At 35.6% G+C, this 23,707-nt stretch overlaps 1 protein-coding gene across 1 annotated transcript in view; it reads right to left on the reverse strand.

The window, feature by feature from the left end:
* Positions 1–23,707, reverse strand: part of BAZ1A (bromodomain adjacent to zinc finger domain 1A) — a 98,319-nt gene that overhangs the window by 20,220 nt on the left and 54,392 nt on the right. The window contains exons 10-21 of the mRNA XM_081227221.1: positions 23,582–23,677; positions 22,748–22,886; positions 21,290–21,436; positions 16,977–17,072; positions 16,635–16,859; positions 14,312–14,477; positions 13,966–14,079; positions 10,867–10,991; positions 7,677–8,273; positions 5,543–5,706; positions 4,672–4,826; positions 2,269–2,417 (exon numbers count right to left, since the gene is read on the reverse strand). Coding sequence (XP_081083347.1) covers positions 2,269–2,417; positions 4,672–4,826; positions 5,543–5,706; positions 7,677–8,273; positions 10,867–10,991; positions 13,966–14,079; positions 14,312–14,477; positions 16,635–16,859; positions 16,977–17,072; positions 21,290–21,436; positions 22,748–22,886; positions 23,582–23,677 — 2,173 coding nt within the window. The remainder of the gene's footprint in view (positions 1–2,268; positions 2,418–4,671; positions 4,827–5,542; positions 5,707–7,676; positions 8,274–10,866; positions 10,992–13,965; positions 14,080–14,311; positions 14,478–16,634; positions 16,860–16,976; positions 17,073–21,289; positions 21,437–22,747; positions 22,887–23,581; positions 23,678–23,707) is intronic.

Genomic DNA, 23,707 nt, shown 5'->3' on the forward strand with positions numbered 1-23,707 from the left:
ATAAAGTTAGTTTGACAATTTTTTTCCCTATAGCTTAAGGGTTTAACCATACGGATGACTTTATAAATGATTAAATTATCAACTTAAACAATTCTCACATGTTACCTAAAATCATTAACTGAAATATGATTATGCTCCCCAAGCTAAAAAACCTAGCTTTATCAATGCGATTGATCACTAGCATAAGAGGGACATACTAGAGAAGGTGGAACATAAGTAGAAATTTTATTTCTTACTTGCTTCCTCAAGAAACTGAAATAATTTTTGAAGCTAAACTGGGAAAATTCCTACTATAGTTAATTTGTTATGTTGAAAAATTAGCAAGAGAATGGAGGATTTTAATAAATATTCTATCTCAAACATTCATGAAGTGGAACCCCGTTTTCTCTTCCGGATTAAGGATATTCTTGATTACCTTGCTCCAAATATTTAGACTATCTTAAAACTCTAGAGGTACCTCTATTTCCTGCGGTCTCATTCAAAACAGACTGTTCAAAGGCTTAAACATAAAGAGTTACAGACACCAGTTCTTCTATTAACTTTGAGGCAGCAATGGTAGATGGTAATATCCATATTACAAATGATCAACATCTGACTCTGACCAACATTTACAAAGTAAGTAAGGTAAGTTGAACTTGTCTTATTTCATTTATTTTTTTAAGATCCCAAATTAAAATTGTTTCTATGTCTCAGGATGAAATGAATGTTCTAATGCTGCTGTATACCATCAAGCATAAGGAACACTATAGTTCTCTGCTCTTACATAACCTATGAGCTGTAAGTTGCAACATCTCTCAGTGTTAACTTTTTCCCTTTGTGTAAATATTTAATAAAATGTACTGAAGAAAATACAAACACACTAAATAATTAATGTGATCCCCCCAAACGTATAAATAACTTTAATTGATGGCAATTTCAGAAGTGGAAAAATCAGCAGAATTGTATTTTATCCCTCACCCCTTTAGGAATCACAGAATTAATGAGTAGTAATAACATCTTGCATTTATAAGAGCTCTATGACTCACAAATAACTTCTAATTGAAGTAACTGTAAATTCACATGTGTTTGTAAGAAACAATACAGAGATCCCTTGTACACATAATTTGATTTGAACACAGAAAATATTAAGAAATACTGAAGACAAAATAGCAGTGATACAACAAATACAAACTTGAATATCTTTATGATCACATGTATTTTATTTCTTACAAGTGCTACTTTTGATGTGAAAAGTGAGTTATTAAGCTCATGGTGGAATTATCAATTTATAAAAAATATTAAAATATGGATAGGTTTCTTAGAACAATGAGATACTAGCCACAAATCCTTCAATTTAAAAATAACATTTTACAAATATATTGACGTTCCAAAATTGCTCTGATAGTACCATCTACTTATAAAAGCTTTGCTCTTACTACTCAACAAAGTAACATTCAAGTCATTTTTAAAGGATTTTCGTCTCCTCAAGTTGCTCTCTCAATATGAGACCAAAAAGATATGGTTTAAAAAAATTGTTTCTTCTAGTACCCCACTACTGAGATACAAACTATCTCAGTATGATGAATTATAAATTAATTCCATTTTTCAGAAAGACCACAGGGAAGTAGAGGCAGTTATGACATGAAAATTGATTTGGAACTTGACACATATATTTTCCTAAAGACATAATGAGTATGTTCCTAGATTAGTCCCTAAAAGCATATTAATTTCACAATTGCTGAAACACATTCCTGATAGAATTATTTGTGTCATCCTAACCATAAATTATAGAGCATTTCCTCATCTGTGTACCCTTTAACACCTGGTATTTCTGATTTGGTACTTCGTACACAGTGCTCGGGTGAGTGACCACATTATTAAACCATACCCCTAATGGGGGACATTTAAGTAGCTTCTTTGAGGTTCTGTTTTAAATAACAACAAATTTATGTATAGTCTTTGATTATTCAGGGTCTGGCTAGTCACAGGATTTGGTAATCTTTCTTCAGAAGAAAAGTTCATAAAAGAAGAGATTGACAGAAATAGTTAAATAGACATTCATTAAAATGAATGAATACCTAGAAAAAAAATTTTTTAAGTATTTAAGTATTATTAAAAAAATAAATCTCACCTGAAATAACTCATATTTTAAAATGAAAATGCAATCTTAAAATTTTCAAATTAGTCAATCAATTTTATTATGTCAGCCAATAAAGTTCTCTCAATTAAAGGGCAATTCAAAAGCATTTAAAATATAACTAATATTTTGAATTAAAAACAGATACTTACCAAGTGGAGCTTTGAGAAAACGCCGCTCAATGCCCTGCTCTATTTGAAAGAGTGCCATTGCAAGATAATGAACCACGTTGCTCACTGACTGTGGTGTACTTGCATTAGTTGAGACAGTACTTGGAGATTCTGTTTTTATGCCCAGAAGTCTACAATTAAAACATCGAACAGTGAGGACAGGGATTATCTTATTCCCCATAGCACCACACATAAAGTTTTGTTAAGAGCAAGTCTTCAATCGAATCCACAAAATAAAGAATAGGCAATTAAGGAATACTTGAAAAATACTCCCAGTTTAAATTTGTCATATCTACAGCCACATATAACAAGGATTTCACACGCAGGGGTGCAGGTACAGTGACTCACAGTATTCTCTCTCCTCCCAGTAACTCAGAATATGATTGATAAGGCTGGGCTAATAATTCTTTCTCTGAAGCAAACTTGAATAAGTAGAGAGTACTGTACAAAGCAAGCCAGTTCCATCTTTCAGAGAATTTTTTTTTTTTTTTTTTTTTTTTTTTTTTGCGGGCCTCTCACCGCTGTGGCCTCTCCTGTTGCGGAGTGCGCAGGCCCAGCAGCCACGGCTCACAGGCCCAGCCGCTCCAGGGCACAAACCCGCGTCCCCTGCATCGGCAGGCGGACTCTCAACCACTGCGCCACCAGGGAAGCCCTCAGAGAATTTTTAAATTTCGGGTAAGGCATTTACTAATACAAATTATCTTTCAGCTTTCTTTCCTAAACCATAGGTCTTTCTGCTGATTTTCAAAAGTACATATATATATTTCAAACTATGATTACCTTCAAGGTCTTATATGTTGAAGAAATCTTGGAAACAGAATATAAGAATAAAATTATATTTATATTTGTCATAAAAATTTCCCATCAAAGTATATATCTAATATTTTAACCCATGGTTGTATTTTCTTTTTCCATTTATCATTAATTTTCAGATTATTTCATACTTTTCTATGTTGTGCTATAAAGATCATATTCACACACAAAAAACTGAAGTTTTATAGTACTTAAAAACACTATTAGGTGAAACTTGAATCCACTTATTCATCCAAATGCTTACTTATACCTGTGTAAGAAATAGTTTCCCTCAATCTCTAGGAGTTCTCATAAGCTAATAGGCAAGGGAGATAAAAACATGAATCAAGAGCTAAACTATCAAGTCATTTAAGGACGTTACAAGGGCAAATATCGAGAGGAGGGAAGGTGGATGAGACAAAGCTTAGGGGAAAGGTTTCAGAGAGGACCTTAAGGGATAAGTATCTCAGGCAGCTTATCTCTGTTTCTCGTGCTTCAACTTTTACTTATAGCTGCCTCCTAACTAACCAGTTCCTTCGCCTCCAATCTTACTCCCTTTGCAATAAATGTCCATGCTGCAGCTAAAACGATCATTAGAATGGACTTGAGGACATGGGGAGGGGGAAGGGTAAGCTGGGACAAAGTGAGAGAGTGGCATGGACTTATATATATTACCAAATGTAAAATAGATAGCTAGCGGGAAGCAGCCGCGTAGCACAGGGAGATCAGCTCGGTGCTTCATGACCACCTAGCGGGGTGGGATAGGGAGGGTGGGAGAGAGACGCAAGAGGGAGGAGATACGGGGATGTATGTAAATGTATAGCTGATTCACTTTGCTATAAAGCAGAAACACACCACTGTAAAGCAATTATACTCCAATAAAGATGTTAAAAAAAAAAAAGTACAAGCTCATTCACTCAAAGCCTTTGGTATAATGTCTTTCCTCTCAGTCTCATTTCCTTTCCACCTTTAGGTCTCAGGTTCACAGTCACTTCCTCTTGCACTTCCTTTGCTGTTTTCCATATTCTACCAAGATAAGAAGCCCTCCTATGTGTTACATTTGCATTGGGTATTTACTACTACCAGAACTCTGATCCTGTTCTATAATTGTTAGCTTAACGTCTCTCCACCATTTGCTTCTAGACAATAAAACTTATCCTTAAGGGCAGATACTATCCAAAATAACTCTGAAAAAGTAAAAGTATCTGTCTATAGATAAATAGGTTCTGATTAATGGCTCAAATAATATTTTGGTCTATTACAGTATACTAAGTTTTCCTACAGAAAAGAAAAATGGATAGTGTAAAGCTACTTTCTGAAATTAATAAAACCTTAAGTTCAAAGAGTTTTTAAAAACTTGAGTAACTATCAATATCATTATCCTAACAAGTTGTCTTTCAGCTGCTTTAGTATAAGTGGAGTGACAGAGAACCTGCGGTTTAGCAAAATCATCACTTCAGTGGTTACAAATATTAAGGTCCTCACAATAAGATTTTAAAACAATTTTTTGAAGAAAAAGAAACCTTTACTTAAAAAAAAAAGTATAAAATGGCAAGGAAAAGTGATGATTACTTTAGAAAATCCTTTCTGTACCTGTCTTTTACTATGACCTTTGCTTGCTCATCAATTTCCATCTCCTCTACATCTTCATTCACAGTTTTAATTATACCATTTTCCTTGTTTTCCTCATTTAACAGCTCATACCGTCCACTTTCTAATGCTGATCTCCAGATGTTTCGGTCTGTAACCTGTAACAAAACCCAAATTTACTAGCCCCGAAAAATGACATATACTGTTCCTAAGAAGTATGAGGTTCAATGTACATATGAAAAAGTCATGAATATTCTAGAAAAGATTGTGAATCAAAAGGGATCTAAAAATAAGGTTACTAAGTGGCCAAAATGGAATTCATATCATTCATAGATGGAAGCTTTAATACCTTACTCTCTATATAGTGAAATCATAAACAATTCTAAGATTGGTCACCTGACAGTAGCAAAAAAGTGACAGATGATAGCAAAGGAATGAACAGAATACACATACCAAGCATGAATTACTTACAGATTTTAAAAAGGTAACAAAGAAACCAATAAACAAACCAGACTCAGCAGAGGAGGCAGGAGCTAGTCAAGGAAGAAGAAAATATCCTTACACATTTCAACATCTCGGACGAAAATGCAATAAAACAGATACTTTTTAAACACCAAAAGTTAATATTAAAAAAGGTCAATTATGTTCATTATATTCTGTTTAAGAAAGCAGATAGTCATATAACATATTTAAGAAAGATTTCTATCTATATATAAACAATTTGATACAGGGAAATAAAGTTAGTTTTCATAAAAAATATATCACTTGCTGGTATTTATTCAGAACACACATGCCTTGACTATATCAAATAAATTAACAAATATGGTCAAAATTCTGGTAATTAGGCAAATTTAAAATGGGAACAGGGACAAACCTTGATTGCTCCTAATGTTCCTTGGTAAATTCTGTCTTCAATATCCAAAAGAAAATCTCTCAGCCTCAACTCAAGCTGCCTTTCTGCAGATATCTGAGATGGATCATATGCATTGGAAGATCTTCCCCGACTATATGTAGGTTTGCTATCAGTTTGAGGTTTGTCTGAAATAGTTATCAAATACCTTTATTATTATTTTCTCATTAAAAAATATAATTACCCATCTGACTATGATTGTGAGACAATGGATATAAAAACACTCAGTAAATCCTCAAGTGCGGGGGGGAAAAAGAAGTAGAAAATGTTTGCACACCATTTATCTGATAAGTGATTTGTATCTAGAATATGTAAAGGACTCTTACAACTCAATAAAAAGACAAATAATACAATTTAAAAATGAGCAAAGGGGGGCTTCCCTGGTGGCGCAGTGGTTAAGAGTCCGCCTGCCGACGCAGGGGACAGGGGATCATGCCCCAGTCCGGGAGGATCCCACATGCTGCGGAGCGGCTGGGCCCGTGAGCCATGGCCGCTGAGCCTGCACGTCCGGAGCCTGTGCTCCACAACGGGAGAGGCCACAACAGTAAGAGGCCCGTGTACCGCAAAAAAAAAAAAATGAGCAAAGGATCTGAATACGCTTTTCTTTCTTTCTTTTTTTTTTTGGCTGTGTCGTGAGGCTCGCGGGATCTTAGTTTGCCAACCAGGGGCCCACAGCAGCGAAAGTTCTGAGTCCTAACCACTGGACCGCCAGGGAATTCCCCTGAACACACTTTTCTTTAAGGAAGATATACAAATGGCCAATAAGACCATGTGAAGATGCTCAAGATCATTAGTCATTTGGGAAATACACATCAAAACCACAATGAGATACCATTTCACACCTCTAGAATGGCTAGAATCAAAAAGTCAGATAATAACAAGTGTTGACAGGGACATGGAGAAATTTTAACCCTCAATATAAAATGGTGAGCCACTTTAGGAAACAGTCTGGAAGTCCCTCAAATGATTAAACAGAATTACCATACGATCCAGTAATTTCACTCTTAGGTATATACCCAAGAGAAATGAAAACATGTGTCAGCAAAAATTTGTACACAAATGTTTATAGCAGCATTATCCGTAATAGCCAAGAGGTGGAAACAACAGAAATGTCCATCAACTAACATATGGAAAAGTAAAATGTAGTATACAATGAACATTAATTGGCCATAAAAAGGAATGAAGTACAACTTAAATGAACCTTGAAAACATCATGCTAAGTGAAAGAAGTCAATCACAAAAGACCATATACTATATGATACCGGTCATATAAAATATTCAAACAAGGAAATTTACAGTGACAGAAAATAGATTTGTGGTTGCTTAGGTCTACGGGGGTGGCAGCTAAAGGGTATGGGATTTCTTTCTGAGATGATGAAAATGTTCTAAAATTGACTGTGTGATGGTTGCACATATCTAAGAATATACAAAAAAACCACTGAATTGTACATTTTAAATGGGTGAATTGTACAGTGTTATGAATTAAAATCTCAGCTTTAAAGCTGTTAAAGAATTGTGATCAACAGTTTTTAATCCTGAAGAGAATTAAAGTAGTCATGGTAATAATATGACCCTAAATTTAAGAGTTCTCTACCTAGAAAATTTCATTTACACCTAAAAATGCCTTACTGCTTTCTCTTATCTGTCATCAATAGACCAGCCATCAAATAAGAAATATTGCTACCTGATCTGTCCTTGCAGCCCATCTTCAAAGGCGTGATCACTAATGGAACCTTTCCCTGGACCCTCAGCCAAAACCTTTAGTGAGCGAACTCACTCACTATTAGATCTCAAAAACCGTTGGTAACCTTAGTGCCTCAGGTATTCAATCTACTGATCAAGGAATGAGATCAGGAAGAGTACATAACTTCTCACATTGTCAGCTGTGTTTCTCATAATCCAAATGGAAGCCAGTGGAATCTAGAAAACCTTATTTCTCTAACTGGCAAACTTTCCCTAACTTAGGAACTGAGAGCATAGTCCAAATGAAAGAGAAGTTGTTTTAAACACAGCTCTAATAGTTTGAAAAATGTTTAATCCTGAGCCAGAGATTATTGGGAAAGAAAAATAAAGGAAATAGGTTCCATTGAAAATTTACCTGAAAAATGAAACTTCTCTTCAGAAAAACGGGCTAGCTGTGCACATATTCTGCGTTTCTCTTGCAACAAAGTTTCTTTTAAGGCACTTTCTCTATGTCCTCTAGAATTAAGAGCTTCAATAAGCTGGTCCAGCTGTTCACAAGAACTGTAAAAGCACCACCGATTTGGCTTATGCACTGGTTTTGGCAGCTGCATAGAATCATCACACGGACCTTGGTCAACGCTGGAGGTAGATTCAGACATCAAAGAATCCCCAGTTTTAGTGGATACCTGAGGATCTTGAGGCTGTACATTATCCTGACATGATGAAGGTCTAGGCAACAGCATGTCTTCAGTGAGACCAGAATAATCCTCTTCAATAAACAATCCAGGAATAGAAGGGAAAATCCAATACCGCCTATACATGCGGTCGCGGCCCAAGGGAAAGATATTGGTACATGCTATGGCACTTTGGATTTTTTCTAAGAGCTCTTTCTCTTTTCGTTGGTGTTCCTGTTTTAAAGCTTCTTCCTCATCAGCAGTAAGAGGCTCTCTTGTTACACAGTTGACCTCTTCTTGCCTTGTACATTCTTTAAATCCATTTTGTCCCCTTTTCCCTATAATCGAAACAACCTTTGATCACCATCATCATACTTTAAATTTTCATTAGAAAAATATGATACAAGCTACCCCAAGTTACTATACGTTTTAGACTAAACTGTATGCACCACCCCCCATACCCCCAATTCATAGGCTGAAGTTCTAAACCCCAATGTGACTGAATTTGGAGACAGGGCCTTTAACGAGGTGATTAAGGTTAAATGAGATCATAAGGGCAGGGCCCTAATCCGACAGGACTGGTGTCTTTAAGGAAGAGACCAAAGCTCCCTCTCCACTTGTGGGCACAGAGGAAAGGTCATGTGAGGACACAGTGAGAAGGTGCTATCACCAGCTGAGAGAGGCCTCACCAGAAATCAACCCTGCTGGCACCTTGATCGTACTTCCAGCCTCCAGAACTCTGATGAAATAAATTTGTTGTTTAAGCCACCCAGTCTGTAATATTTTGTTATGGCAGCATGAATAGACTAATATACTATATTAATAAGAAACTGACACACTTAAATATAAAGGGACACACAAAAATCTTCCATCTCCATAGTGGAGAGTGTGGGCACAGTCTGTTAGTTATTTTGCAACATACATTCAGTCCTTCCTCTAAGGCAGGAGTTAGCAAACTACTTTTGTAAAGGGCTAGCTAGTAAATATTTTAGGCTGTGTGGGTCATATGGTTTTTGTCACAGCTACTCAACTCTGCCACTGTAGCATGAAAGCAGCCATAGACAATATGTAAATGAATGAGCATGGCTATATTCAATAAAACTTTATTTATGGTCACTGAGTCTGAATTTCATGTAATTTTCATGTCATAAAATATCATTCTTCATAAAATTTTTTCAACTATTTAAAACTGTAAAAACTCTTTTTAGCTCATGGGTAATATTAAAACAGGGGGCAGGGCAGATTTGGCCAATGGGCTATAGCTTACTAACCTTTGCTTTAAGGTAACAGAAACCTTAATTATTAGGCACCTAGCAATCCAAAAGAAGGACAACATTTCCCAGACCCTCTTTCCCTAGTAAACATGGTTACATTAGAAACTACTGGTCAAAGACGTGGGAGCAGAAGCATTGTATGTAACCTCTGGGTTATGCCTCTTTTTCTTCTTTCCCTCTTCCAACTAGGTAGAATGGAGACAAGGTGATAAATCATTTTGGAACATGAGGATGGCAGCAAAACCCTAAGGATGACAGTACCAACAAGACAGAAGGAGCCTGGATTCCTGGTGACCTGCCTAGACTTTTATGCTGTGTTGAAGAATTAGACTCCTCTCTTGTTTCAGTCATTGTCATATTGCTTAAATGGTTGGGGAGTGTTTCTTCTTTCTATTTCTTTTGCCTGAAAGAGTTTGTGTAAGATTGGAATTATCTGCTTCTTTAAAATTTGGCAGAATTCACCATAAAGTTGCCTAGGACTGATGTTTTCCTTATAGGAAGGCTATTAATACGAATTCAAGATCTTTAATGGTTTAGGACGATTCACATTTTTAATTTTCTTTAATCCATTTTTATAATTTGCACTTTTCTAGGATTTTGCTCCTTTTTGGCCTCTATTTTCAAATTTACTGCTATAAAATTGTTATGTTATCCCCTTATCTTTAAATTTCTGCTCCATCTGTAGTTATGTTGCTTCCATTTATAGTCCTAATTTTTTATTGTGACCACCCCCCAAATCAATTTCAACAAAGGTTTATCCAGTCTGTGTCTTTTTCAAAGAACAAACTTTTGGCTTTGTTGTTCTTCTCTACTGCAGTTTTATCTTCTATTAATTTCTACTCATATCTACTGTTTCCTTATATTTGGGGAGATTATTCCAGTTTCTACCTCTAACTTCTTAAATGAATGCCTAGCTCAATTTGCCTTTCTTCTTTCCTAATTTGTATTAAAGCTATATAAATTTTCCTTTAAGTGGAGGGACTGTATCCAACAAGTGTTAATATGCAGTATTAATTGGTTTTAAATATTTTCTAATTTCCATTAGGGTTTCTCCTTTGACCCATTACTTGGAAGTTTGTTTTAAACTCTAATAACATGAGGTTTATTTGCTTTGGATTTCTAAATCAATTGCATTGTAATCAGACAGTACAGCCTCCATGATACAAGAGATTTTCTGTCTACTTACAATAACCATTTAGAAAATAAAGCAAAAAAAAAAAAAAGATACCAGCCAAATTAGAGGCACAGAATAAACTTAAGGATCTCCTTTAATATTTATCAAATGAAGACGGTTAGAGATCCTCAGAAGTAATTTGTACCAAGCTTTCAAAAAAATGAATTTCCTTTGATCCAGAAATTTATGAAATTATTTTAAGGCAGCAGAGATATCCATTCCCATCAATATGACACCAATTACAAGCATTACTGATCTCTTGTACCTCTAGCAACTAAGAGGCATTCAATGCATGTCGAATGAGTATGCTATAGAATAAAAATTTCTATTTGGTCAATATAAAGTAGTAAATATGAAAACTCAACAAACACACCTTGGAATCTCAAACGGAAGCAATCTAATATATATTTAAGAATAGTGAATTAATAAAATGCCTTATCAATTAAAAACAAGCAAGAATGCCCTTAAGAAATTCTGTATTACCCCTTCTACTTCTTTTATGTGATCCTGGGTCATCTTCATCCTCAGTAACTGTGTCTTGATCTTGTTCCTTTTGCTCTATTTCTTTGCTCTCAGTGCTAGTATCAAAATCTTCCCTTTCTTCTTCCCTTAAGGATGAAAACAAAAATTATATTCATTAATGAATATATAATTCCATTCATGAAATATTTATTGCCTGTGTATGAAGTGCCAGGCATTATGCTTAGGAAGTAGTGAACGAGATAACACAGAGTTTACAGTCTTGCAGAGAAAACAGATAATTATATAAATCATTGTAAAATTAAAATATGTAATAAATACTAAAAAAGGAGAAGTTCAAAATGCTATGAAAGCGTTTCCAGGAGAACCAAATCTAGTCTCAGGGATCAAGAGAGGCTTGCTTAAAGAAGTGACATTTAAACTGCGAGACTATGGAGACTGGGGAGGGGTAAGGGGGCAGGTAAGAAGAAATCTTCATTTCTAGCAAAGGGGTAACATCCTAAGGCACTGAGCTCAAGGGAAAAGGAAGGAGCTTATAATTTTGAGAAGGTGTAAACAAAAAAGAAGTAATTCAAGATATGAATGAGAAAAAGCAGGGCTAGGTCATACTGGGCCTTGTAAGGCATCATTCAAAAAGCAATGGGAAAAAAAAAGTAATGGGAAAAAAGTGGACGAGTTTAGGAAAGGGAAATGACATGATTAGAAGGCACTTTCGCTGCTATGTGGAAAATCATCTGAGAGAGAAAGTAGATGAGGGGAGACCAGTAAAGAGGTCATTGTAATAGTCCAGGTAGCTGGCTGGGAGGTGATGGTGGCTCAGAGTATAAAGGAGATAAATAGACAAACAGTGGAGGAGAGAAGCAGACAAACTTCAGATATAATAAGTAGGAAGAATGAACACAATATGTTTTATCTAATCCACTATATTGTCCAAATCAAAACTAAAGTTGTATGAAACCTGAGTTAATTCTACCATTTATGTTCTACATTCAAAGACAGTTTTGTAAACTCAAATGTATTCAGGAACCAGAGAGATAATGTAAACGAGTGAGGCTAGATGAGTACAAAAAATATGAAGTGGTGGGATCTGTAACATGCCTATTTTCCCTTTTTAATAATTTGAGATATCACAAGGAAAAAAAATTTGTAACTATGTGAGGTGATGAATATTAATGAAATTATGGTAATCATTTCACAATATATGCATTTATCAAATCATTGTTTTGTACACCTTAAATGAATACAATATTTTATGTCAATTACATCTCAATATAATTGGAAAAAGTTTACAAAATGTAAAAAAAATTGAGATATAATTCACGTACCATAAAAATCACCATTTTAAAGTGTACAATTCAGTGGTTTTTAGTAATATTAACAAGGTTATATTATCATTGCCTCTATCTAATTCCAGAACATTTTCACCATCCCAAAAGAAAAACCACATAGCCATTTTCATTTCCTCTTCCCCCAATGCCCCGGGTAACCACTCATCTACTTTATGCTATGGATTTGCCTATTCTGGACTTTTCCTATAAATGGAATCATATAATACAAGGCCTTTTGTGACTAGCTTCTTTCACTTAGCATAATGTGTTCATCCATGTTGTAGCATGTATCAGAATTCCATTCCTTTTATTGCTGAATAACATTCTGCTATATGGATATACCACAGAAAGAATATATCATTTTGTTTATCTATTCATCAACTGATAGACATTTGGGTTGTTACCATTTTTTGGCTATTAAGAATAACACTGCTATGAACTTTTGTGTATGCATTTTTAAGTGAATGTATGTTCTTAATTCTCTTGGGTATATACCTAGGAGTGGAACTGCTGGTCACATGGTAACATATGGTTTAAATTGTTTGATGAACTGCCAGACTTATCCAAAGCAGCCACACCATTTTACACATCCCTGTGAGCAATGTATGAGAGTTCTAATTCTTTCATATTCTCACCAACATATGCTACTGTCCCTCAGTTGAATTACAGCCATCCTAGTAAGCGTGAAGTAGTATCTCATTGTGGTTTTGATATACGTTTCCCTAATGACTAATGATGTTGAGCATCTTTTTATGTGCTTCATGTATATCTTCTTTGGAGAAATGTCCATTAAAATCCTTTGCCCATTTTAAAAATTGGGCTGTCTTTTTACTGTCGAGTTGTATGAGCTCTTTATATATTCTGGACGTCAGACCATCATCAGATATATGATTTGCAAAAATTTTCTCCCATTCTCTGGGTTGCTATTTTTACTTTCTTGATAGTGTTCTTTGAAGCACAAAAGTTTTCAAATTTGGTGAAGTCTATCTATTTTTTCTTTGGTTGCTTGTACTTTAGGTGTCATACCTATTAACTTTCTTAAGGTATCCAAATAAATTCCTTAAAGTATTACTGATGGCCATATAAAATACAACTGATGCAAGTTTGTGACCTATGATCTTAAGATGTAATAGGTATTTCTACATGAAAGTATAATCAAAAGTCAATACACTAAATTTGGAATACTGAGATTTTTAGAACTTCCTTGGCAGATTTTATTTAAAAATGGTTATTTCTGCTAAATTTGAATATGATTTGCCATCTACAGTATGGGAAAAATTCTGACTTGTCTTCACAGCCAATCTTCATCCCTAATATGCTGAAATGCAATGAAATGCTTAGGCAGTCATTAAATTATTTAAGGTGCTGACATCCTCTCCTTACACCTTCTACCAAAAGTTCCAATCTCATCTCTATTCCTCAAAAGGCTTGAAGGAGCTCTGTAAACACAGTGTACAACTGTGATGATGGTGGTGGAGTGGAGAGATCCTACTAGTAATGCTAGAAACTGGTTAACAATAGCCTATTGAAAGTTTTCTGGGAATTATAATTTATAACATTAATTCTGTGAGAAAATGAGTTCTAGATTCCCTGGAAGTGCTTTTTTTTTCTTTTTAAACATAACACATGTATATCTGAGGACTGTCTATGTAAATTTCATAGGCTTGCTGACACTATTTTATGTTTTCTAAAAATCTTGAAAGCATTTTAGAGTTTAAAGTGCTGATTTTTATTCTTTATGTGATCCAGATAAGCAGTGTGATTCAAACCATACCCAATAGATATATCTGCAACTGAATTTCTTTGCTCATCTTCCTTTAGTTTTTCTTGTTTCTCCTTCATTTTTTGTTCTTGCTCCTTAAGTTTTTCTTCTTTCCTTTTACGAATTCTGAAAGTTAAAATAAAATATTATAGTCTATCTGATACTTTTAACTTTTAGTATCTTGCCTTTAATCATAAAATTATAGAAAATGCTCCAAATGTTATCACAAAACCATAAAGCAGTTAATCTATTCATAACCTCTCAGTGTGAGCCAATGCCACACTGCAGCCCAACATGGTTTCAGATGCAAAGAAATAAACAGCTTTCATTAGCACAACTGACTATAATTATTTCTTACCTAGCAGCTGCTTCTTCCCTCTCTTTTCGATGTTGTTCTGCTTTTAACTCCCGAAACTCCTGCTTTGCCTGTCGTAATATGTCAACATAATCTTCAATGAAATCCCTAGTAGAAACTAGGGTCAGTAGTTTCCCACAGAGAGCATGAAGTATCTTCATTTTTTCTCCTGTCAAAAATTGGTAAATAACTTCTGGATTATCAATGACAAGAAAAATTTTAATTTGTGGCTCAATGTGAAAATGTTTAATAAAGACCAGGGAAAGTTTCTTAAGATCAAACATGCCAGTGGCATGTATGGAAAAAAAGCAACTTTGAATCCAATTAACAGTTATGTAATAGACAAGGCATTTCAAATACTAATTACTACCTTATATACTAATTAAACAGACATGAAAAATTTTCTAATTGCAAAGAATTAATTTTCAAGTTTTAATTTTCAGGCTCGTATGAAGTTCAAATCAAAACTAAGTTATAACCATATGAATTTTTAAAAAAGGCAATACACAAGTTGCTACTCTGAAAAGACTGCACAAAAACACTACTATAAATTATAAAAATTATATGAATGTTAGATCAACTATATCTCAATAAAAATTTTTTTTAACTATATGAATCTTAGGAATTAGGTACTCTTTTTTTCTTTTTTTTTTTTGCGGTACGCGGGCCTCTCACTGTTGTGGCCTCTCCCATTGCGGAGCATAGGCTCCGGACGTGCAGGCTCAGCAGCCATGGCTCACGGGCCCAGCCGCTCCGCGGCATGTGGGATCTTCCCGGACTGGGGCACGAACCCGTGTCCCCTGCATCGGCAGGCAGACTCTCAACCACTGCGCCACCAGGGAAGCCCCATAGGTACTCTTATTATATGTTCTCTTAATTAAGCATATTAAATTCAATTCTATATATTTGTACATTATAATTTTTTATTTAGAAAAGGAAGGGAAAAATAACTTCATCTTATTTTTACATATTGTGCCTCATATGTAAAATTGAGGCACAAACACTCAAGTGAATATTAGAATTTTGCAGCTACAGCTTAAATTTCTGATATACTAATAAGTAAAAGTGAAAGCTAGCTACTTCTCACTTATCCTTCTAAACTTAGTAGATGTAGTAAACTAACCACAATTTGTTTGGTTTTTTTTTTTGGCCTCACCATGCAGCATGTGGGATCCTCGTCCCCAACCAGGGATTGAACCCACGACCCCCGCAGTGGAAGCGCAGAGCCCTAACCACTGGACTGCCAGGGAAGTCCCCATAAATTTTTAAAGTAATAGAAAATCCAAATAGAAAAAGAAAAAATCATAAATAATTAAAGCTAATATGAATAACAACAGTAGTTAATTTACATCACTGTATTCCAACAATTTTTTTTTTTTTTTTTTTTTTTTTTTTTTTTCTTTTTTGTGGTATGCGGGCCTCTCACTGTTGTGGCCTCTCCCGTTGCGGAGCACAGGCTCCGGATGCGCAGGCCCAGCGGCCATGGCTCACGGGCCCAGCCGCTCCGCGGCATATGGGATCCTCCCAGACCGGGGCACGAACCCGTATCCCCTGCATCGGCAGGCGGACTCTCAACCACTGCGCCACCAGGGAGGCCCCCAACAATTTTTTTTTAAAGACTGCTTTCTCTCCTCTTTTTTTTTTTTTTTTTTTTTTTTGCGGTAGGCGGGCCTCTCACTTTTGTGGCACGCGGGCCTCTCACTGTTGTGGCCTCTCCTGTTGCAGAGCACAGGCTCCGGACGTGCAGGCCCCACAGCCATGGCTCATGGGCCCAGCCACTCTGCGGCATGTGGGATCCTCCCGGACTGGGGCACGAACCCGTGTCCCCTGTATCAGCAGGCGGACTCTCAACCACTGCGCCACCAGGGAAGCCCTCTCCTCTTTTTTTAAAAATAAATTTATCTATTTATTTTTGGCTGTGTTGGGTCTTTGTTGCTGTGCGTGGGCTTTCTCTAGTTGCAGCGAGCGGGAGCTACTCTTTGTTGTGGTGCGTGGGCTTCTCATTGGGGTGGCTTCTCTTGTTGTGGAGTACGGGCTCTAGGTGCGCAGGCTTCAGTAGTTGTGGCACGCGGGCTCAGTAGTTGTGGCGCACGGGCTTAGTTGCTCCGCAGCACGTGGGATCTTCCCGGATCAGGGCTCGAACCCGTGTCCCCTGCATTGGCAGGTGGATTCTTAACCACTGCGTCACCAGGGAAATCCCTCTCCTTCTCTTTTAAAACTGAATATCACCTAAAATTTTCTCATCAGCTACCAAGTTTTCTGGGCATAAGAGGATAAGAGGGTGGGAAATAGGCAGGTTATACAAATTCTAACTTGCGAAGTTTACCTGGTGTCAAATCATACACTGAAGTGCTTGACAGTTTCTTCACGAGACTGGGGTTGCTCAAACGAAGCTCCATACAGGCATCATCTGTAGCATCAAATCCTCCTCGCTTTTGATACCTGTACTTTGCATTTGCTGATGTTACATCAGCACCTGAAGCTAAGATGTGTAGTCTGAGGATTTCAGAAAGTGTGCAGCTATCAAGATCCAAGCTTTTCAAACTGCAGCCTATAATTGTTAAAAATGATATAGTCATTTAGAATATAAACAATAAGTCCTCAGCAATGTAAAATATACCTTTATAAAAATAAAAAAGCAAACAAAAAAAATAAAACCTACACATACCCTGGTGCAACTGCGGCCATGCAGCTGCCAAAGATGCAACTGCAGACAGTGCAGATTTTGTGGGGTCTGCATCTTCATCCAAAGCCTCCGTTAAATCTTTAAGGAAATAAATACTTTATTCTAGTGCAAATCAAATCTTGAATATTTGGGAATAATGCCTTTTAAAAATGATGAAAGAAACAGCAAACAGCTTAACATTCAGGAACCTCAAAAGAATCAACGCTAGGTACAACAAGCATCCTTCACATTCTGCCTAGTATCCAACTAAAACTATAAATCCTAAGACGTGCACTACACACTAATTTTTCCCTTAACGGAGAGAAGACAATTTCCAAGTTACCAACAAGGTGCACATACACATTCCAAAAAAAAAAGGTAAAATACACTTTAGAATGAAAAACAAATCTCCTTGCTCAACATAACTTTAGAAAAGTCTACTTTGAAAATCAGAATCTATTTGAAGATACCCAAATCTTATATAAATATTTTAAGATTGAATCATAACAAAGTATAAGTTGTAATCATCACAAAACCAGCACAGAAGAAGAGCTAAAAGAACTGAAAGACAGTACTGCTGTTGCTTAACCAGAGGTTTATCCTCTTCATCTAAATTGCTTGTTTTTATTTTGAAAACTCACTGATCCATGAAACAATAGGAAGATATCCCTGTATTTTCTAAGTAAATTCCTTTAGCTTTGAAAACTTAGCCTACAAATAGGACTAAAGAGCAAATCTACTGGCACAAATGTATTTAAACCATTAGAATATATAATTATTCCTTACATAGATAATAAAATTAAAGTGTCACCTATGAAAAAACTTTAAGCTGATAAAAAGCCCTTCTGTTATACCAAAGTAAAGCAGACGCAGCTTCAGACTAAGAGTCAGATAATGTATATTCTAGTCTTAACTCTGCCAATCCCTAGTTCCTAGTTATGTAGGCTTTAGACCAGTCACTTATTTGGCTTCATTTTTCTTACAGGGGTAAGTCTAGATCAGCAGTTTTCAAATTCTTCAAGTATTTCTTGGAAGTACAATATAAAAGAGATAAAAGATGCCCTTGTTAAATTAGGGAATAGAGATGACAATCCTGCCCATTCATTTTTCCAACTCTGCTGCAGTAGCACAGAGGAATCCCTGTACAATTTGTAGAGCTCCATGGATTAGAGTTGGAAAATCACTGGGCTAACCTGGTTCTGTGGTTCCTTAACTTTCTACTATATGATTCCCTCCCCAAAGTTCACAAGCTGAAAAAAATGAACCTTAGAGAACAGAAGTGCTGTCCTTTACTGAAGGAAAAAGGCGGCTCTGGGATTATGTCTGATTACAGTCATTGACAATTTCATGGCATTTAAAGCATAAACACTACCACACAGGAGAAGTTATCTGACTACATGTTACATACATGCATAAGTTATTCCTACCAGGCCATGAATCTAGTCAAAATGACAGACATTATATTCTTCCTCACTAGGGAAATACTAGACCTAAAACTTTTTCAATTTTCATTTTACATATAAAGCCAAACAAACTTAAAATTAATACAGGCAGTCTAAAATTAACAACAGTCCTAGTTACAGAGCTGTATAAGTGTACTGGTTCTCTTCCTTTGCAGCAATTCAACCTATTTTATCTATAGTAAGTTATAATTTTCCTAGAACAAAGGCCTTAGGAAATGGACAACCAACAAAATGACAGCTTACTTTTAGTTGTGTTTAACATGTTAAAATATGTATTCTTTAACTCAGTTATCTACCAAATTGCACTCTCAAGAAACTGTAAATATCCTTCTAGGATTTGCCGAGACAGTCACTCAGGTACATCATACCAAGAGAATATTGCTGAACTGTATATGGCTTGACTATGTGAAACAGATACATTTATCACCATCATAATCTAGAATTAGGTACACCCAATTTCAACACTAAACAATAACGTCTCAGCCAATACACAAAACTATTCTATATAAGGAGAATGCTCTGTTTCCTGTACTTTGAAAGGCATTTAAGTTCATGATGTAAGACTAACGAGAGGAATTGATATTTTTAATAGAAGAGTTAAAAAATTGCTGGTCAAAATTTCCAAGATTTGATATAAAAACAGGGAGACCAAAGACCAAAGAAATTAGATGTTCCTGAAAATAGATAATTACTTCTTTGCCAAATAATAAGGTAATATAACAGTCATTATGAGGCTCTAGGCCAGAGTGCCTGAGTTTTTATCCTGTCACTTTCTTATTAGCCAAAGTCTTTGGGCAAGTTAATTAAACTCCTTAAGACTATGTTTCTTTATATGTAAAAGGCAGAAAATAATTACATCTTCCTCACAAGGGTGGTATGAGGATTAAATGAAACAACACATATATATATAGTGTCTTACTAGGTTTGTGGTCACTTACTATCTTTGTGATCTTCAGTAAATAACCTCACTGAATCTCAGTTTTTTCATCACTAAGATAAATTCATGCTTTTATCTTCTGCCCAATTTCCCAATTTCTAAAAATAGCAAGAAACACCTTACATAATAAGACCTGCTAAAGAGGAAGTAAAAGAATATTCAATCCCATTTGATTATTCAGTTGCTTTCAGGAAGACTATGGAAGAGCTTTTTTGTTACTGAGAAGGGAGAACATATGAAAAATATCCGGGGGAACAGCCTAGGGCCCTTAATGAAACTGAAATAACCATTTAAAATGTGGCCAATAATAATATGCAAGTGAGAGAAGGGTGAAATTCCTGGAGTATTTTTTTCTCTCCCTCCCTAACATTTAAATAGTTTCAAAAGGAGCATTAAAACCTTTATTTAATGGTCAATACTTATTCAGAGGTAGACTTTATATTTGCAGACAGTTCTGCATAGGAGTAGAGCTATAAGAATTGCAGATCAAACAAATCATGAATAGAAAATATAATGGCAATATAAACATCAACAGTTACGTATATGTTTCCTTTACTTTAGCTGATTTTCCAATACAATTTCCTTTTGACTCCACTGTCTGTCATCAGGATTTCCAAAACTAAAAAATTCACCCGCTTCAAATCCTGAATTAAAAAAAGCTTTATGTCTTGTATTAAGGTCAGAATTTGGTCAATAACACTGTGATGTTACTGGTCATTAAGAAAACCTAAAGGCTAAAAGAATGAATATATGTTACACTGTCTCTCTTAGATAATCCATCTTTAGTGCTCATACTTGTCATTAGAAAATCTTTAGATGTTTTATAAATGGATGTACCCTTCTGTCTTCCCTTTAGTAGAGTTTCATTTAATTGACTAAATCATCTGAGGTGACAATGAGGACCACATTGCTAAAATGGCCTTGATAAGGGACCTATGGTGATTAGCACTCAAGCTAGAGAATATATTTTGCTTGAACTCAGCCTGTAAAATCAAAAGGCAGCTGACATTGGCTACATACTCATAATTATCCTATTGCTTCATCGACCAGGCATAAAGGAAATTAGCTCAAATTATCTATGGCCAACCATGCTATCTGAATGGAAGAATGTCCCATTTTTTTTCTACCAAGATTCTGCTATCAAGATATCTCCAAATAGTTATCTCTTATTGTAAATTTTTATGGAATACACTAAAGTATTGTTTAATAGTCCCATCTCATATGTGGCAAAATTCACAGAGAGCATTATTCAGGAAGTCGAATCAACCTTTAAATATAAATGCTTAACAATTCCTGATTGAGGCAAATCCTAAATAAAACAGTGAACATACTCTACTCTGTATTAAAAATAAAAAAGGGTTTCCCCAAGAATTATTCCTACATTAATATGTACCACACGCTGACTCTAGATACTTAACTGTATAGAATTTAAAGAGCAAAATTTCTAGTTCAAACCAATTAGTGAAATTTAAAAACTAAATTTTACTTAACTCTGGTCTAAAAATTGTCAGATAGGAAATGAAATCAGTGGTAATATTTTCAATTTAAAGTATTAATAACAACAATTGAAGTAATTCCTTAGGTGGGGAAAAAATTAGGGCTATTTAGTAGAATTTCTTGGAATTACAGAAACTAGTCAATTAAATCTGTAATGCTCCTAAATAGCAGGAGAAATCTAAAGGAGTAAAAAGCAAGACAGATTGGTGGGATGGGGGCTGCAGCATTTTTAAGGCCATCAGAAACAGGATACATTAAAACAAAGTTGTTCTAAGACAACTGATATGTGTTGCTAGTATATGACTCAAAAATCAAGTAATTTTATAACTGTAAAAGCCAAGTAAAGTTAAAAATTAACTAATCAAAAATTAGTTTCACTACAAAGCTACTATCAGCAAGCAATAACACTGAATTCTGACCTTTGGTGTCAGCATCAGTTATTTGCTCTTTGGCTACTTCCTCTTCTTCTTCAGCTATCGCCTGGAAGATGGCAGTCAGGAAGAAAAAAAGCAATTCACATAGTGGGCCTTCACTGTCATTTCCTACAAGAGCTTCCTCTAACACTTCTGTGAATAAAATGTTTAAAATGAATTTAAAGTTCTGGTCATGTACTGAAAAAACAACTCCATTGGAATAATAAACATTTTAATCAACAATAGCCTGTGTAACTATTTTCTTAACTGCCCATTTATCAAAGTAGAGCCAAGTATTATTCAAGCCAAAATCAAAAATAATTTATAATGATTACAATAAAATACAATAAAATCATAAGCCAAAATCACTGCATTCAAAGAAAGCCAAATTAGTCTCAGTAGATCGATACAGTATTTCATCTAAGTTTAAATTTGAGATGCAAATTAAGGCATATATTAAAAATTATAATTTTACTCTACTTTGAATAACAATGCCAAAGATTTGTTATTGTTGTCCCACTGTTCTGAAGAGCTATGTGGGACATTACTGTTTACCAAATAGTGCACATAAGAGGTAATCATCAGCATTAGGTATAATCCTAAAATTGTGTTCAAGTCATAAATGTTTCTCATCTAATTCATCTAACCTAAACTTCTTACCTAAACCAGCATTGTTTAGACCTTCTTGATCTGTAAGGCACAATGATTCATGCTTCACCTAGCTCATAAAGAAAAACTGAGGGAATGTGAAAGCCCTCCTGAAGAATTTACTCTTAATAAAATAAGAGTGGCATTATAATTCTGTCTTTGAGAATCTTTATTTGGATCTTAAGAAAATTATTTTGCTATTGGTCAGCTAAAAATCTAAAATGGGATCCAAAGCCCTCTCATACTAATTTAGCTCTTATAAATGATGTAAATAAAAAGTAATAGTATGTAAGTGCAGAGGCAAAACAGAATCATAAAGTTAGGCAATAACTTGTCTCCAAATACGGCTGTCAATTTCTCCCCTCCCTGCACTTACATACCATGCCACCCTCAAGAAGTAGAGTCTATTCCTTTGCCTCCTTGAATCCCAGCAGGCCTAACTAATGGAATATGGCAGAAGTAAGGCTTGCTAGTTCCAGGCCTGGCCTTTAAGAAAACTGGCAGTTTCTGCTTCCAGACTCTTGGAGCACTCAGCTGCCACATAAGAAGTGCAGGCTACTCTGATGGAGTGGGACGCCATGTGGAGGAGCACCGAGGCATCAGGCACGTGTGTGAAGAAGCCATCTTGAACGTCTAGCCAGGTGAGCCTTCAGATGACTCCAGTCCCAGCCACTGTCTGACTGTAGTCACATGAAGGACTCCCAAGAAAGGACTGGACAGCTGGGTCCAGTGACTCCACAGAACTTTGAGAGAGAATAACTTGTTCCTTTAAGCCACTAATTTTAGCGTGAACTACAACACAGCAATAGCACTTGCCTAGGGTAACTCCCTCAGGAAACTCATCTTGAAGATCAAAAAGCTCCCCAAATGCATTAAGGAACTCCAAAACCATCAGAGCATCACCAAAGATTTCAGGAGGTAGTCTAGTTTTCACTGGAGTTGGTTCTGGAAGTTCCTGCAAGATTAAACAATTTATATAACTATTTGAACCAAGTACAGGAAATTGTAAAAGATAGATATGATATACTCATTACCTAAAAGAATAATTTCATGTAAAGAATTATTTCATGTGGTTCTCAACACTGGATGTTTATCATAATCCCCTTTGGAACTTTAAAAATTATAGATGCTGTGGCTTTATTCCAGCTTTACTAAATCACGGTCTCTAGGGACTTTTTCCTTCATCAATCTAAGAACATAACTTTAGGCTGAACCATACTTCTGACTACCTTTCCTAGTTAAGAAGGACTCCTAACCTAGATTCTGAGGTCAAGGCATTAGCCATGGCAATATGATCTTCAATGCAGTGTTTTCCTTAGGATATGGAACAGAATTAATCCATCATCTACTGACTTAGAAATGGTTCCTGATAAACTGAGATGAACGAGTTTGGTTTGGATACTTTGGTTATTTCTAGAGATGAGCAGAATCTTTGTCTAGCAATCAAACTAAATGTATGCCTGGCCCCGGTGGTTACTGGACTACCAAGGATAGCACAGATGACCAACTATTTCCACAGAATAAGAATCATTATCAAGCTTGTTATAAAATACTAACAATGTTACTTTGGACTCTAAATATAAGCATTTGCTTAACTGGCTATTTCCTCTGTTACACAGGTGTGTGAAACATCATAGAACATGCTCATACCTTAAGATCATCACATTCCATATCTTCTCTAGGTTTACTCCACTGTTTTAAGTATTCCATATACTTTTTCTTTTCTTCACGCAATTTCTCTCTTTCCTAAAATAAAAGGTTAATAAAAACTCTTAT

Source organism: Mesoplodon bidens, assembly GCF_964165515.1.
Source record: "Mesoplodon bidens genome assembly, chromosome: 3".
NCBI lineage: Eukaryota > Metazoa > Chordata > Mammalia > Artiodactyla > Ziphiidae > Mesoplodon > Mesoplodon bidens.